Consider the following 16864-nt stretch of genomic DNA (forward strand, 5'->3'; position numbering starts at 1 on the left):
TGAGATATTTACGCTGTCAAATACGAAGGATCTTGTGGGAATTTGAACCTGTTAGTAATTTCCTAGTAATCATTCTTTAGGGTCATCCCTCCAAGTTGTCTATGTATGTCGCTAGCTGCGCTCGAATCTGCAGTGGAAAAGCGTCGTTTAACAGACAATCATATAACTATTCTCCGAATCATTTGCCATTGCAATACTAGGAGCAGCCAGTTGTCTGATATTCAACGTCCATCTTGAGTGAAGTCGATAAACCCGCCGCTTCCGTCAAGGCACTCGGCTGTCCCCAGACAGTAGACTGCTGCCACAATAATTGCATGTAATCTTCACATGGAACAGCACTGCACGCCGCCTTCTTCAAGACAGACGAAGGTCCTCAATCGTCGTGAAGTTGAGCGCCCGCAGCAACAGCAGTGCGTTTTGCAGAAACAACCGCTAGTTCCGACCACACGAAGCGCCTGCATAGCCAACAAATAGAATCCAAAGAAGCCAGTTGCGAAGGTCATCTCGAGCCCACCACTTCTCCTTCTGAGGCTCTAGTGCCACGCGTAATCGTGCTGCGTTTTCATCGAGTACCGGTGAGATACGCGGAAGCTCGCTTGCCATAAGATAGAGGTAGATATAGCATGCTAGTTTACATGCGCCTTCAGGGGATGGACCCATTTCTAATCGATTCCTCCGAGATTCATCCCCGTTGAGAAGAGCAAGATTGTATTCAATGCCGCCTATTATCTGGCTAGCTAATGTCTTGTCAAGCGTAGGATGCCCCGGGTCCATTACCGCAGATATATGCCGCAGCTCCCGTATGACCGGTACAACAGGCGACTGTGCGTAATCATGTGTTGCAACCCGTTCATGTGTATAGTTACTAGTTGGAATCTACCACGTAGATTCTGCGCCAACCCACAATGGTTAGAAAGCCCTGGTAGAGAATTGTGCCAGTGGACTTGTCTCCCGGGTTACTACTATTGCAACAGCTGCAATGAGGCCGTCGATCAAAGGACCTCCGCTCGCGAGATCTCTGTTGATCAACCGCATTGCCTCTGCAGCGTGATGCGAGTCCGCTTCATGTCAAGGTCGGTGCACACCGTGTACAAAATCGTGTGCAGCAAGGCGGAGTTGGTAATAGAATTGGACAGACAGTCGTCCTTGAAGTCCAGAGCCACTCTGTTCATCGTGTAAGCCTGGTGATCTTGTCCCGGTGTATTGGCTAGTGTATAAGCCAACATGTGTAAATGACCCAACGTACAGTGTAAGATGAGCCTCCTGCTTTGCGGCCCTAGATTCAACAAAGTAGCATCAAAGGGATTTCACACGACGGGCCGAGATGGCTTGCTGCTCATGCAAGATTTGGTGCTGGAAGAGAGCCCAAAGGGAAGTCGTTGGGCATGTAGCTTTCTTTCTTTTCTTCTGACCATGTGGCCTGTTGGATATGGTTTTCTTTTCTTTTAATACATGGTGTTTCATTGCTTGGGAGCGAATCAAGTTCAATGTCTGTGAACGACTGCCTTGTGGTTCGTTGTCGTAAGCAATCGTCTGGCGGCATATCACCGGAATGCGAGGCATCGGCGGCAGTGGAAGATGCCGCATCGCAAACAAAAATGCCAGGCCGTTAGTGGTTGAAGTGAGGAAGCTTGGTTTTGTCATCAAGCCACTCTCACCCTCTGATGGGACACAAAGTGCACGGCAGGTCTGTTTACTCCAGAAGGCATGAGTTGCGAGGTTTTGAAATTTGGTACAAGGGACACGCCCGCAGGAGATCTGGCCAGGTCTCAAATGGCCCTCTGTAGATGAACACATGAAGACCAGAAACATCAAGTAGAGTGCAAAAACACGACAGAACCAGGCAACCTCACGCCCAATCCCACCCATGAAGTGAATACGTCCTTTTCAAAAACTCCACGGCCCTCGTAAACGCCTCATTCTTGACCTCCTTCTTCACAACCGCATCGGGAACTAATTTCGTTAGCAGTACATTCATTCACAAAAGCGCCAAGTTAACCCATCACCGTGAATAACTCACCCTCTAAATAGCCGTGAAATCCGTCTTGCGCAACAAACGTCTCAACCACATCCCTCTTTGCCTCCTTATTGATCCTCTCCTTGAAGGCCATCTGCTCCGCATACAAGATGTCAATCGCCGCGACCACCAACAGCACCCTCTCCGGAAGCGTCTCCGTCCTTGCCAGAACGGGGTTCAGCCGCGGATCATCCATGTGTTTGGCCCTCGCTGGCTGCGCATACGCATCAAACAGCGGCAGCAGAAACTGCAATGGGTCCGATTTGGGATAGTTGACGGGCTTGGGCTTCTTCCCTGGTTCCAGTCGCAGGTCCAGCGCACCGTAGAATGTAACGGCTGCTTTAAAGGAGGTTCGTGCCGGCGCCTGGCAATTGCGCTGCTGCGTAGCAGCCATGGCGAGATTGCCGCCGCAGGAAAACCCGCTGACTGTCATCAAGGTAGCGTCGGCGCCCCATCGACTCTCGGCGTGCTCCTGGATCCAGTTCATAGCAGCGTCCACGTCGTCTATGGCGCATGGGAAGGTGTGTTCCGGTGCAAAGCGGTACGTTATGCTGACGACCACTGCGCCTGTCTCCTTGGCGAGACGCTCATCGAAGCGTGCGTTGCTCTCTGCTAGACCGCCAATGAAGGAACCGCCGTGGATTTCGACGTGTAGAGGCCGGAGGGAACGGCCTTTTCCTGTGCCGGGGTGTTTGAAGACGATGGCGCGGATGGCGTGCGAGGGGAAGATGGGGAGGTATTCGACCGTAAATGGCCGGGAGAAGAAGTAGGGAAGAGCGTTGATGGAGTAGGTCAGCAGTGTGATGGGCTGAAGGAGGAGAGTTCGCCAGCGAAGATGGAAGGGGATGCTGGGGTTGAACAGGGCGACGAGCAGAGGGCGGTACCAGGTGGTAATGATGCGGAAGACACTGAGCATCATGATGGTGACAAGGGTTGCGATGGGTCTAGACAAACAACGTCGCTGCTATCTGAGACACAGAGGCAGACGCAGATCGACGTCTATAGTGAGCGGCGCAGCTAGTAAAGCCATCTGAAAAGGGAGGTTGGATGAAGGTGCCTCGCGGCTTGTTCCGATAATCTTCCTGAGGCATGAATGGCTGCGGCTGAGCGGTCGCGTTGGTGATCGACAGTAATCGTGGCCGCATCTCTTACCTATGTCTCGACGAAAGCATGTACGGAAATCTCGCTAAGAAAAGTCAATGTCTCGACTGGAAATAACAAAACATGATAAAATCCCAAATAAAACCACCTAGGAAAGATTGTAGAGGACCTGGCTAGCCGAGAAGCGCATCCTGAGACTACTGTGGTAATTTCAAATTGATCCAGGAGTTTCAACAGCCGACATCGGTTTGTTTTGAAACGATAGGGGCGATAGGTCCTCGGGTAGCGCACATCGCTGTTCATACACGAGATGCTCATGAGCCATGAAACTTGAGCCCTGCAGGCCTTGTGTGCCACAAGTTGAGTGTTCGGCGCTGCCACATGGCGCCGTATCCGGATCGTCACCCATGAAAAGATGAACCTGTAGGGTTTGGTTTAACATGCCAGGACCTGAGACCCTGGACGGTATATTTCTTTGTGTATTACAGTGTAGGAGTTGGACTGAAGATCTGTCATCTAAGCCGTCTCAGATGTCGTTTGTCCGTCATAATATCCGTTCATAAATCCCATCAGCTGCCTAACGGGTCGTCCAGGGCTAGGCGCCAAATGAGGACGACCAACCCAGTGAAACACAACGAAACTTGGTCTTTATATAAAACAAGAAAACCACACATGTCTGCTCCAACTAGTCTTGTGAAACATCTTACAAGTCCTCGCAGGAGTCGGCAGTAGAAGTGACGGTTGCGGTCTTGGTAGGAACGGGAGCGGTTACGGTAACAGCGGTGATGCCCCAGCAGGAGCACGCAGAGGAGTATTTGCCGGGATTGTTGCAAGAGGAAGCATAGGCAGGGACGGCAGTAGGAGCCTCAGTGGCGGCACGATACTCAATATCACGCTTTGTCACGGAAGCGGGCTCATCAGCATCAACAGTAATGGTGACGGTGACGGTGCTGTTTGACGTGGTTAGCTTGGGATTCATCCATGCCTGGCGGCAGTGAGGGTCCCGTATTAGGGTCCGGACTCGCAACATACGTAGCTTCAGGGACCACGGTGGTCTTCATGAAGTTGGAGCAGTCGTTCTTGCGGGAGGTAATGGCAGTGAGGCCATCACGGGTACCAGTGACCTGGCGAGCGCAGTTGTCACCACCGCAGTGACCCTCCCGGGGCTCAATAGCGCCAGCAACGGCGGCGGCAACGAAAGACAGAACAACAGCGGCCTTCATTTTGAGATGTAGGTAGGTAAAGAGCTACTTTTGATGGATACGATCGGCGACTCTGAGTGTGATTTGCGAAGGATTGTCCTACGGGAAGTCGGTGACAAGACAAGGGCCAGTCCACCGGGTTGAAGACGGCAGAGGCAGTCTATATATGAGAGACAGGACCAACGGACCACCAAGCACAACCATGTCACTAGCCTACTGGGGCATTGGGAACGAGCTTAGACGGAGGGATCATTCAAAAGACGCAATGTTGCGATTCTTGGCGGATGCAGCCGAGCCGGCAGCATGCTCAATACAACCTCAACGCGGTGCGGCCCTGAGGCTGGGTTTGCAAAAGGTGTCACTAGTGCTTTCAACGGAGCACTCCGTAATCCATCGAGGACATGGGCAGGGGCCCATGCATAAGCTGTACAACTCGAATTGAGTCAACTAGCCGTTTATCGAATCTCACAGGTGCGATGGGCGATATTGGCGGACGCGAGAAGAAAGGCCACAACTGGGCACGTTGACTAAAGCAGGACAAAAGGCACCGAGCCGGGGCTCAGGTTCTGGCCCAGGGTCGGTTCCCACCTATCAAATGCACCACCTCCCATATGAGGCAGGTCAACGTGCTCTGGATGTTGGGTCTGAGTCCAGAGGCAACGTGAAAGGCAAGCAAGAGAGAATGGTGGGTCGGCGCTGGTGCTATTGCGGCGGGGGCAAGTTGGGTCTGCCCGTTAATACCAGTCTATTCGGGGTTAGTCTTGTACAGAAAGTTCTCAAAGCAAAGAGGGGGCATCCTAGGACGAACCCATGGAACCCCGGGGTTGATTGACGACGGCCCGGCCTCGTCGCCTTGAAACGCCGAGAGTTCAGCTCAAAGATGGTTGGTTCCCGGACATTATTCCGTGAGATACGAAGACTGCAGTAGGGCTGGCCTGTGCACCATGGTTGTCACGTTGGAACCGCGCCGAAGTAGGTGGTGGTTGGAGTAGCGAGAGCGTGTGGAGAGAAGAGACGATGGGTATCACTGCAGCAGAAACTGACTTGGAGAAGGAAGGACAGAGCAGAGAGGCACGAGGGTGGAAAACGGAAGCCGGAGCATGTTCAGAGCAGTCGCAGACCATAACAGCAGCCCCAATTGAGTTTGATTCGGTCGGAAAGCGACTCGACGTTGGATACGGTGACATGCATGATGGGCTGCGAGTTGTGAGGGGAAAGGGAAGGCCTCTGCGGAATACGGAGTAGTGATGCAGTCGTTCCTGCCTTGTTCGATAGCAGCTTACTCCGGCAGGCGCCACCCACGCAACAGACCAATGGGTGTTGCCCGTCGCTTCAGCTGGCCACAGCTGCAAGGGCTGGTCGACATGAACATTGAAACATTGAACCGCGACCACTTCACCACTCCGTTTTTCTTCCTGCTTATCCGCCCTTTCCCACGTAATTCCCACGTAATTGAACTTGATCCGACTGCTCGACCAGGCCGTTGCCTCTTTTATTCTCATTGATTACTTGTATCACTTGGACAAATATAGTTGGCGCTCGCCAGCTTTCGAGATGCCTCAATTAGACGGGCTCCTTACCAAAGTCTTTGAAATCAATGTCCGACTTCATCACCTCGACCTCTTGTGTCGGCTTGTCTTGGCGAGTTGCCCGCTAACTAAATAGACGAGGGTCTCAAGCTGGCACAAGCCGTTGGCGAGCCGACTCTTGGCGATACACATAGCATGTACATCTGACCATCTATCTAGGTTTTTCTTGTCTGCTGCCAACGTTGATCAGGCTCCTACTCGATTTCTCGACAATGCTCGCGTGTTTTTGTTTCGAGTCAAACAGCACCTTCCACAGCACAGAGTCAATCCACTGGGGCAAACAATGAGGGAGCATTCGGCAACGCTCCCGTCGACTGCCCGGCGACCCGGTGCAGGGTCATTGTTACATCTGTCAGGATAAGCAGCGAATGATCTTGTGACGTCCCCTCGCACTGCTTATGCATGATGACAAGCTCCAGCCGCTGGTAATGGGCAATGGCTTCAGCCGGATCGGCGGTTTTGGTACGGAGTCCTCAAGTACTTTCCCCACCGCACGCCAAAGAGACCATAACCTTGGCCGCCCATCGCCAGTAAAAATGGTAGTCCATTGCAGGTCGATATTATTTTTTTTTTTTTGCTTCACGTTGCGTCAACATATCGCCCGTCTTTCCTGACAAAGGCACTATGGCTCTCTCTGGTCAACCTTTGGTGCCTTTCATACAGGGTTGGGCGGGTTGCTCGGGCGTGGCGAGCGCCACCAGGCACACGGAGAACGTTTGCCCACAGCACCAGCAAGCCGCCATAACTCACAGCACCGCTAATCAATCCGCGGCTGTGGCCCCCGCCTGGATATTGAATCCGAACCAGGCAAGCTGGTCATCCTGATCCCTGATTCGTGGTGATGCGGAACTGGAATCAGTTGGGGACACGGGCACAACCGACCAAGAGGAGGCCTGCATGCGAAACCCACGCAGCCTAGTCTTCGGAGGAACAAGTCGTAGTTGAAAGACGCCCAGAAAGGTCCCATTTGCGCACGTGGAGAGACTCAAAACAGGATTATCATGTCAGCGGAACGTACACACAGCATTTCCGTCACTCTTGGCGTTTGGTTAGCAGTGCCGTCTTCCCAAGGACACAACGACAACTTTCATAGTAAGCGCGCCACATGGCTAGAGCTGGGAGAAGGATGCAAGCTTATTTCTCCATCTTTGGCTTACAGACAGGGGAGAAGGATGCTGTATCACGGACACGTGGTCCTCGGCGTTGCATGTGTTTCCGCATGCCAAACATTTGCCGTTGTTGCTGTATGCTCCGCATCAGCATCGCGGCTCTTACCCTAAGCATCTGTGGTGCTACTATCCTTCTTTGAAGCGTATATGGATTGCCTGAGAATGACTGCCATTCCGTACATCGTGACGGTGCACTACTTGATCTTCCAGCATTGCTCAACTGTTTCTGCGGCCAAGTCTATCCGTCTTTTCCGCAGCACAACCGTCGCAAGGAATATGAATGGAATAACTGTCTTATAACAAAGCGAGGAGGGGACCCCTGGTTCACATGCAATGAGCCATGATGATTCTCTGTCATCTGAGCCATAGAACATCTTCTCAGAGGACCGCTATCATCTCATCCGTCTTGTCCATGTCATGATTGTTCCTGAAGTAGTCGCGATAGACTCTGGATCCTTCAAATTCCACAATGGTATAGGGTAGGTCCTGATGGATGGAGAGCGAAGGCGGCGTGCATTCAATTGCAGATGCCATGTTACTACTAGCACTCCAGGAGGAGAGTATATAGGTAGCTCAATAGGAATAATATTAGACTCCTTATGTACCGTGAATGAGTCAGGGTTAACGTTGGTGGTTTAATATACTACGCGGACTATCATTTTCGGGGAGACAACTGTATGGCTGATTCTTGTCAAAGAGGCCACCTCTAAACGGTCAAAATACGTCATCCGTCGGAAATTTGGCCAGCGACGAATATTCTTTTAGTGGTACTTTGACAACAGAGACGTGGGCACTATTAATCCCGTGTATAGAACAAGCCACTTGGCCGAGCTGTATACAGTTCAAGGGGAAATGACAAGTGCCATGTACCCAGGAAGTAACTGGCTCAGCTTGGCCGTCCGTTTCTATATGACTAAATCCAGATACGAATATAGACCTTTCGTTCCGTCGACGGACACGTCTAGTGGACAAGGATATGGGTTGTACAAGAAATCCTGCTGGCAAGAGACATCACCATCCCTTGCGGAAGCAAGAGATTAGAGTTGGCTTCACTGAAGCGCCTGTGCACCATGTTCCAAGGGCTGCGCTTCAAATTGCGCATGGGCTCGGAGCAACGTCGAGAGGTCGATGATGTCGTGGCAACCGGAGCGTTGGTTGTCGTCAAGGAAAAGGAAGAATTCCGAACCAGCCATACCCGCCAACTATCTATCCTGCTCGGCTCCCACAGATTAGCCGTTTCAAGTGCACCGACCCGCGGGATAAAGTCTACGGTCTCGTCGGTATTTCCATGGGGAGAGAGCGAACCGTCGTGGATCATCGGAAGACGGTGGAAGAAATCTACATGGACGTGAGCCGAGCTTCGATACCCAAGCGAGAAATCATGGGCGAGTTTTCAAGGGCGGGCGAATCGATTACCAAGGACAGCGAATTCTGCCCGTTTCTTGCCCGTCTTTTACATGTCCTGGATATTTACTCCGACTCCGTGCATCAGATTCTTCTTCCCCGAAACGAGGAACACACTCCATTGTTGGCAAACATGGCAGCACGTATGGTCTTTGACGCCTGCGGTTCCTAACCATGAGACATGTCGGGCTGGCTACTATGCGAATTTAGGAGGCTACTCCGGCTGCGGCGCGAACTTGTCTATACTGCAGGCAGACTTGTGCATCAACCATATAGCCAACGAGCATCTAGACGGGATTTCTGCCAAATACAGAATCTGCTGGATTTGGGATGGCGTCAATTTCATGACTTTTTAGACAGCGGCTCCTATTTATCCAAGTTGGCGTGCAAGAGCCTAGACTTGGACTCTTGTCCTTGAACCTGGGGGTGTGGGATACAACAGGCTAGAGCGTCTCAAATACGCCAGCGGAGTAAACAACAAAATAAACTCGTGTTATATACTCGTAGCCCAGGTTCGTCATGCCAAGGCGACTGACTGTGTGCCAAATTAAAGCAACAGCATGCATAAGAACTGCGGAATTAGATGAATCACGACATGCAGATATGCCAAGATGCAATAATGCCATCTGCGAGGCAGTCATAAAAGGGCCATACTGACAAACATGCAAAGGCTAGCAAAAGCCCCCTATGCCAGTCTATTTCCCCATGCCGCCACATGACCAAACCAACCATTTGATACCGTCAAAAGTTCCAATATCTCACGCATTCACCACCACGCCGCCATTACAGTGCACCGTCTGCCCGGTCACGCACGAGCTATCCGTACAAGCCAGAAACACGACACAGCTCGCAATCTCAGACGGCTGCGCCGGCCGACCCATGGGACTGGTAAATTCCTCCTGCGCCTTCTCATCCATAGTCGCCGGGATCAAGGGCGTCCACACTAAAACCAGTCAGCTAGGTCACGTACATGCTTCAATCTGGAGTGCAAGAAAGCTTAGTTCTTTCACAAAAACAAAAATGATGCGATTTACTGGTCTTGTACTTTTCTGACAGTCGGCAAAGCTGCGGAGGGTTGATTTAAAAAATGGCGTGTGCTGTGGCGGGGGTACTGGAACCAGGGACCTCAGTTCAATCTTCGTCGTGTTCACACCAACGATCAGTGTTCAGCTGGCACTATGTAAGCTCAAGGGGCGGCTCGGGACGTCCCATTAAATTATCGCCAAAGCCAGGGGCCTACTAAGTATCAGGGGCACATTCCAACACTGAGTGTGTGGCCAATCCCCGTGGGTCCTATTTTGGTACCAGCCATTAGCGCTTGAAGAGCTCTTGCAGCCGCTGCGCCATCCTCGATATGCCCCAGAGTCAATCCCCCTCATGATAAATAAAGACATCGACCAAATGCTGGCTCGGAACATACAAGACACAACAACTTGGGTCCACTAGAGTCTGCTGCGGAGATTCGCTGGTGCGCGAGTACTCCACTGTGTGCTCAAGGTTCTCTGTGATGGAACAATGCATCTCACTGTGCTTTGTGAAAAGAGATGGAGGCTGGGCTGGTAAGAGACAAAGCTACGTAACAAACAAGACACTTTCCGATATGTGCATTCAGTCATTGCCTGGATGGACCAAGAGACGGTTGGAAAAATCTCCTCCGGGGCCATGGACCTGCCACTTGGAATCCAAGGCTACACCACTACCAGTCCTTCAGCACCACCCGAAGATGGCATTTCGAACCACCAACAATCGCAGCTTTCAATCCGGTGCACGAATAGACTTTACATCAGCATGCTCAAGTAGCTGGCGCATTGTATGATTAGGGCCGCCAATGAGGAACGCCAAAATGTCTGGTGACAAAAGAAAAGTGGATACCATATGAATACAGCAGTGCAATGTCCCGCCACAGGTACAAAACTAGTGGGTCGCGCTGCAGCAGTCGGACAAAGGCCCAGTCCATGGATCCCATGTAGTACTTTGAAAACACATACACAAAAAACACGTGGTCGTCATCCAATACTCATGGCTTCCCAAGACACAGAGTGAGTGAGCTTGACAGAGACATGCATGCATGGCCGTTGGCAGCGGCATTTGAGGTGCCTACGTGAGAAGAATACTGTCAATATATCCCGATTCTAATAGAGACTACCGCCAGCTTCCCCGCCATCCGGGCTTGCATTTTTGACATGGACGGGCTTCTCATCAATTCTGAAGACATCATTACCCTCTCCACAAACCAACTTCTTGGCAAGTATGGACGGCCCGGTTTTACTCGGTCGATTCGAGCTCAGCTCATGGGTGTTCCAGACTCAACAAACGGCGACGTGTTCCACGACTGGGCCAAGTTGCCCATCTCCCGCGAGCAATTCGCCCGTGAGTTGACTGAACAATTCCGACTACAGTTTCCGAACTGCAGGCCACTTCCCGGAGCAGAGAAGCTCGTGACGAACCTCAGCCGTGCACGTAATGTTTCTTCCGGAAACAGCGTCGAGCTGGCCCTGGCATCCAGCACCAAAAGCCACAGCTACGACTTGAAAACAAGGGCACCGGAAACCAGACGGCTGCTTGGCTTCTTTCAGTCCGACAAGCGGGTTCTGGGCGACGATGCACGAGTGCGGCAGGGTAGAGGGAAGCCGGCACCCGACATATACTTGGTCGCGCTGCAGTCGCTCAACTCAGCCGTGGGTGATGGCGAAAAAGCCATCATGCCCAACGAATGTTTGGTCTTTGAAGACAGCATAGCTGGGGTAGAGGCTGGGAGGCGGGCTGGGATGAGGGTTGTCTGGGTACCACATCCAGATGTGGCGGTCGAGTATCAAGAAAGGCAGAAGAGCGTTCTGGCTGGGAGAACGGGCATGTTTGGGGTAGGAGACGACTGGCAGCTTGGGGATATAGATGACGGCTGGGCTGAATGCATACCTAGCCTAGAACACTTCGATTACGACAAGTACGGCTTCAATGTGCCGTCCTAACAGCTTCTTTAGGGCCGTTACGATTCAAACCAGCGCTTTCACGCAAGGATAGACATGCTCTTTGACGGAACAGGGGAAATGTTGGGCATCTATCTACTGATGCAATGAGGCACAGATGTAGATGGGCATTACGTCTATATATGTAATGCAGACAGCGGCCTACCTTGAGTCTTGTCTCGTAATTCTGCTGCATCTTTGTTCCTTGGCGTTTATTCTCTCATAGTAGCAAGTCAGAATAACTTATACTTGTATGAACGACTTGTCCGAATTATCAAGCGAATAGTGCCTGTCAAAAGATTGATTTCATCACCATCCCCAGGTGGCAGCCACGGTCCAAAACTAGGGGTTCTGCCTCTTAGTCTATCCGCGTACGTTCGGCGTACGTTGGCACCACATGCATCCACCTGGACCTGGACCTGGACCCTGCACGTGCGCTAAAATCGGGCCGTCAGCCTCCAGTCAATGGAGCTCCACTGGCAAGTACCAGGTTTGATAGTAATCATGTCAAGTCTGGTTGGAACATCACATCGAGCCGTAGGTAATCATACGACTTGGAGAATGAGCTCACCAACCACATGCTAGAAAGGCACATCATATTATTATTATATGCCTAAATGGATTCAAAATGATCGTCTGCATAATATTGCAGTCCTCGGACGGGACGCATTTACATGTAAAGTGTAAAGAGGAGCCTGGGCATACTAATTTCAGTCTGCGCGTGGGAGAGTAACCCCGCATCTGTGTCCCCGCATCCACCATGTCCGAAACTTGAAAGACGAGATAAACCATTCCAACAACTCCATCCTCCTCCAACTGGAGCTATTCAGTTCTAGTATCAGTCTGCTCTCGACTAGAACGTCCTGCTTTTGCAAGTCTGCAGTAATGGCCACATCCGCGAGCTTGGCGGCTGCCTGTCACCTTCAAATCCTGACGAATCCACGTGATAATTCTCAGGATGGTGTCGAGTAAGAAACGTACCGCCTCGCTCAACTCCATCGTCGCTTACCCACAAATTTAGCATTGTCCTCGTGCCTGGCATCGGTACGACATCCCCGGAGAACTGACCGTTCGCAAACCAAGAATGGCTCGCCAGCTTACCCGGCTCCGGTGCTGGGGCACGCATCCTGACATTCCAATATGCTTCGCCATTTGTGGGCACCATGCCATCATGGGAGTCGCTTTTGATGACAGGTTACGACCTTCTTCAAAAGTTGGGTGATGCGCGATCACAATCAGACTCGGATCTGGTATGGAATAGTCTAGGGATCCTTCCCTCGAGCCGTCCGCATGCTTACTGACGTACCTTTCCTAGACGGCCAAGCCAATCATAATAGTCTGCCACAGCTTGGGTGGCATTATAGTCAAACAGGCTTTATGCGTCGCTAACAAACAGTTTAATCGTTATGGATCAATCGTCAACGCCATAGCTGGCGTTATCTTCCTAAGCACTCCGCATCGCTATGGCGATAAGACCACGTGCTTCATACGATTTCGAGACATCTTGGAAACAACCACCGGAAAGAACCTAAAAATTCCAAATGAGAATATTGAGCAGGAAGGTGCTATTTTACTCGACCTCGCAGATAGATTCGAGGGAATCTCGTTCCGTACCCCCATACTATCCGTTTATGAGCTGAGAGAATCGAAAAACAGTTCAACACCATTGCGCCCAAAGTACCAAGTAGTTGGTCTGCAACTCTTCTCTGAGCTATAAATGCTGACTCAGAAGCTAGTTGGTCAACCGCGAAGCTTGTTCGACCTATGCGCCAATGGAAACAGTTATTGGCCTCAATCTCAACCACAACGATACATGCATTTTCACCAAGAGCGTTGGCGGTGAAGGCTTGCCCAAGTTCAACAGGTTCGTTTACGAGACTTTAATCGACGCTGTGCGTCTTGTTGCACTTCGACTCGAGGACCGTAGGTTATAAAGTTATCGGTAGGCTGCTTACTGGTACTAATGGCTTTAGAGGAATATCAATATGCAACGATGAGCGCTTACTCGCCGACAATGAGCGAACTACCACTTCAAGGTGGGTCTGGCATCCTTGATTGGCACCAGGTTATCGCACTGAAATCAAGTAGTTGAGCAACTGGAGCTCACCGAATGGCCATCGAACAAAGCAACAGATTGGCCTTCGAACAGAGCAACAGAAGGGACATCCCTTTCGGGGTTTGAACTAGTATATCCTACCAAGCCAAACACAGAGATTCGGAGATTCCTTCACCTACCTTGCTTTCTTCTCAATACGCAATCGGCAAATCAAGATTTTTGTGGCCGTGAAGATATCTTGGAGCGTCTTGCGGGCGAGCTCTTGCCTTCGAAGGACATAGTGACAGGGTCGAGCACCGCTCTACGGCAATTTGCACTTTGCGGATTTGGGGGGATTGGAAAGACGGAAATAGCCCGCGAATTCTCCCGACGTCACAGGGCTTCGTTTGATGCAGTATTTTGGGTCGTGGCTGATGAGATCGCGAAACTTGACCAACAATACCAACAAATTTCGCTGACACTAGGACTCGAAGATCCATCCGAGTGCAAGAGTCAGGTTGTCAGCAGAGAAATTGTAAAAGGATGGCTTTCTAACCCTCGAAAGCATTTATTGGCGTCGGATGATATTGTTCAGCCGGGTCAAGCTAGTTCAGAAGCGACCTGGCTGCTCATATTCGACAATGCAGATGACCCAATGATCCTGGCGGACTACTGGCCTCAGGGAACTGGATCAATTCTCATCACTAGCCGCGACCCATTGGCTAAAAGCATCTTCACAAGAAGACCTTCAGGCCTGGATCTCGGCCCACTTTCACAGCAAGACAGCATGACCCTATTCAGCCAACTCACCAACATCTTCAATGAGCCGGAGGACAACACAGCGCGACAAATCTCCGATGCCCTTGGTGGAGTCCCTCTGGCCATTTCCCAGATGGCCGGTATCATCCGTCGACAAGACCTCACCTTGTCAGAGTTCCTCGAGCTGTACGCAGACCATGAAGAACATGCCAATCTTTATGAGACAAAGTTTGACACCAATTTGGTCACATATCGTCACTCTCTCTCCACTGTTTGGGCATTAGAAAAGCTGAAGCCTCAAGCTCGACAGCTATTGGAGCTAGTTTCATTTCTTGATCCAGATGTCATTGGAGAAGACTTGTTGATGGAAGTGTCGGCAAATTTGTTTTCCGGGGGCGCACAATTCAAGAAGAGTAGCTACATTGAGGCCCGAGCTGACCTCTTGCAATCATCTCTGGTCCATCGAGATAAGACAAAGCAGCAGTTAACGGTCCATCGCATTGTGCAAGATGCAGTCATTGCAACAATGGATGCAACGAAGAAACGGCTCATATTCGACCAAGTCGTACGAATGCTGTGGGCTAACTGGCCAGCGGCTATGCCCAAGCCATCAAAGGAGCCAGAGTTACCCCTGCCAAAATCAACCGGCGGCAGATTACATGTTGCAAGGTGGCCTCCTTGTGCAGCCATTTACCCGCACATTTTAAGGACACATCAGCTGTGGTCAGCCATTACAAATGTTCCCGAGGCCACCAGTTTACTCTTTGCAAAGCTACTTAATGAGGCTGCATGGTACGTATCCCATAGTCGAGCCATTCCTTGCTATATAGTCTAATGTTACCAGGTACCAAAAAGAGCGAGGACGAACAAGGCAGTTTGATGGCTTCTTCGAAACCGCTCACAGTATCTGCGATGCCTCAACACACGCTGATCGGGATTCCCTGCTTGCAGACATCCATTTCTGCCTAGGAGCAATCGCCATGGATGCGAGCGACTTCGACACAAGCCGCATTCATAAAGAACGTTCTCTCGACCTAGTTTCCAAAATCTGCAGAGAGCTGGGCGTTGCAGACGAGAGATTATACCTCGCCTACGCGGAGCGAGGAATCTCACGCATTCAGGATAGACGATACGAAGAGGGCGAAGCCGATCTTAAGGAGGCGCTGCAGATACGCAAATGTCTCGGCAACTACATTCCGCGCTCGGGTGAGGTCAATCTGAGCTGGGCCCTTCTCGCGCAAGGCAAGTTTGAAGAGTGCAGCACGCTTCTCCTGGATAGCTTAGCGGGGAGAGAGAAGGCTCTGGGCAAAGAAGATGGGGAATCTGTCCGGACTGGTCTGATTTTTTATGCACTTGGCAACCTCGGTGCCGCGCAAAATCAATGGGACGAGAGTTTTGATTACCACCAGAGAGCGTGGCGCCACATGCGCGCGACGGTGGGTGACGGAGATTTCTACACTGCAAATGTCGCCCACAAAATTGCCCAACACTTTCTACGCTTGGGTCGGAGCGAAGAGGCGATGTGAGTGCTGCCACCTTCAGTCACTGAGCTAGACGTTTGTCTGACCTCCTTTAGTGCCATGATCAATGAGGCACTAGACATTTGGTCTGTTGATCCAAGTGCACACAAGAACGAGATTGCTCGCACTACTTTCATGAAGGGCAAATTGTTCGAGGCGACAGGTAAGACGCAAAAGGCTTCTATTGCTCTAAGAGTTGCTTGTCGCTTGAGGAAGGAGATTACCAAGGATGATGGTGATGTGACGAGCTTGACGATGTGCGACTTTGACAAACTTGTTGCCTTTTGGGCTCGTTGATGAGCCTTCTAAGCCTTTTTTTTTTTTTTTTTTTGGTGCTGAAAGCATGCGAGTGACGGACTGTAATTAGTATTCGTTCTAGTGAAACCGAATCATCCCAATACGTGGACAAGTGAGCATCAGCTACGAAGTCTGCTCCAACCGGCAATGCCACGCTCAACCAACAATGTCGACGGTGTAAAAGCAGACTTGAACGAATGGGCATTACAAATGTCCTTCTGAAGCGCAGTATTGTGAATGACGGCGCAACGTTCCAGCTACATTTCGACTGGGACATGTGCACAGAAAGCGGTCACGCAGCATGCGAGAAGTCTAGGAGAGGTGTCACAAGTCGTATACCGGCACTGCCAGGGGGTGTTAAGCGACGACATGACACGAGGGCAAGTTCACGGAAGGGGAAGACAGCTTCCTTCTCAAACTGGAAGAGGAACTTGACCTATCGCCGGCTCAGATTACAAACACCTGATGTTAATAAACAGAATATACGACCTGTTGGGGAGAAAACCATGGTCGTTGTGTCCGTAAACCCGTTTACTATAAGTCGTGTTTCTGAAGGTAAAAGTATAATAGACTATAAGTAATAATAATATACAGCTTTTTTTCTAACAAGGTAAAAGTATTCTCCTAATATTAATAATTATTCAAGTAGTATTAAAAAGCCAAGATTTTATATCAAGGTATTTATAAACTACGAAAAATTATAATACTTTTTATATTAGGTTGCCTTTTAATAGCTTTATTTATACGCTTTTCTTATTTTTATAAGCTTATAAAAATAGTAAAGGTAATAAATAAATTTTATAAA

The 16864-nt window shown here is 50.6% G+C and overlaps 5 protein-coding genes across 5 annotated transcripts; 3 read left to right on the forward strand and 2 right to left on the reverse strand.

The window, feature by feature from the left end:
- Positions 1–1849: 1849 nt before the first annotated feature.
- On the reverse strand, positions 1850–2936 carry MAA_08609 (Alpha/beta hydrolase fold-3; the record flags this gene model as incomplete). The annotated part of the gene is made up of 2 exons (XM_007826607.2): positions 1850–1953; positions 2021–2936. 2 exons carry the CDS (start codon positions 2934–2936, stop codon positions 1850–1852), a joined length of 1020 nt encoding a protein of 339 aa, XP_007824798.2.
- Positions 2937–3821: 885 nt separating this feature from the next.
- MAA_08608 (uncharacterized protein) lies at positions 3822–4341 on the reverse strand (the record flags this gene model as incomplete). Its single annotated transcript, XM_007826606.1, has 2 exons — positions 3822–4068; positions 4151–4341. The coding sequence occupies 2 exons, from the start codon at positions 4339–4341 to the stop codon at positions 3822–3824; spliced, it is 438 nt and encodes a 145-aa protein (XP_007824797.1).
- A 4025-nt stretch (positions 4342–8366) lies between these two features.
- On the forward strand, positions 8367–8654 carry MAA_10734 (uncharacterized protein; the record flags this gene model as incomplete). The annotated part of the gene is made up of 1 exon (XM_011412452.1): positions 8367–8654. The coding sequence occupies one exon, from the start codon at positions 8367–8369 to the stop codon at positions 8652–8654; it is 288 nt and encodes a 95-aa protein (XP_011410754.1).
- Positions 8655–10665: 2011 nt separating this feature from the next.
- On the forward strand, positions 10666–11451 carry MAA_08607 (HAD-like domain protein; the record flags this gene model as incomplete). Its single annotated transcript, XM_007826605.1, has 1 exon — positions 10666–11451. One exon carries the CDS (start codon positions 10666–10668, stop codon positions 11449–11451), a length of 786 nt encoding a protein of 261 aa, XP_007824796.1.
- A 1160-nt stretch (positions 11452–12611) lies between these two features.
- On the forward strand, positions 12612–16059 carry MAA_08606 (tetratricopeptide repeat domain-containing protein; the record flags this gene model as incomplete). Its single annotated transcript, XM_007826604.2, has 7 exons — positions 12612–12698; positions 12773–13132; positions 13185–13371; positions 13422–13484; positions 13537–15034; positions 15087–15764; positions 15819–16059. 7 exons carry the CDS (start codon positions 12612–12614, stop codon positions 16057–16059), a joined length of 3114 nt encoding a protein of 1037 aa, XP_007824795.2.
- Positions 16060–16864: the final 805 nt, after the last annotated feature.

This window comes from Metarhizium robertsii (genome assembly GCF_000187425.2).
Source record: "Metarhizium robertsii ARSEF 23 chromosome Unknown MAA_Scf_1, whole genome shotgun sequence".
Taxonomy (NCBI): Eukaryota; Fungi; Ascomycota; class Sordariomycetes; order Hypocreales; family Clavicipitaceae; genus Metarhizium; species Metarhizium robertsii.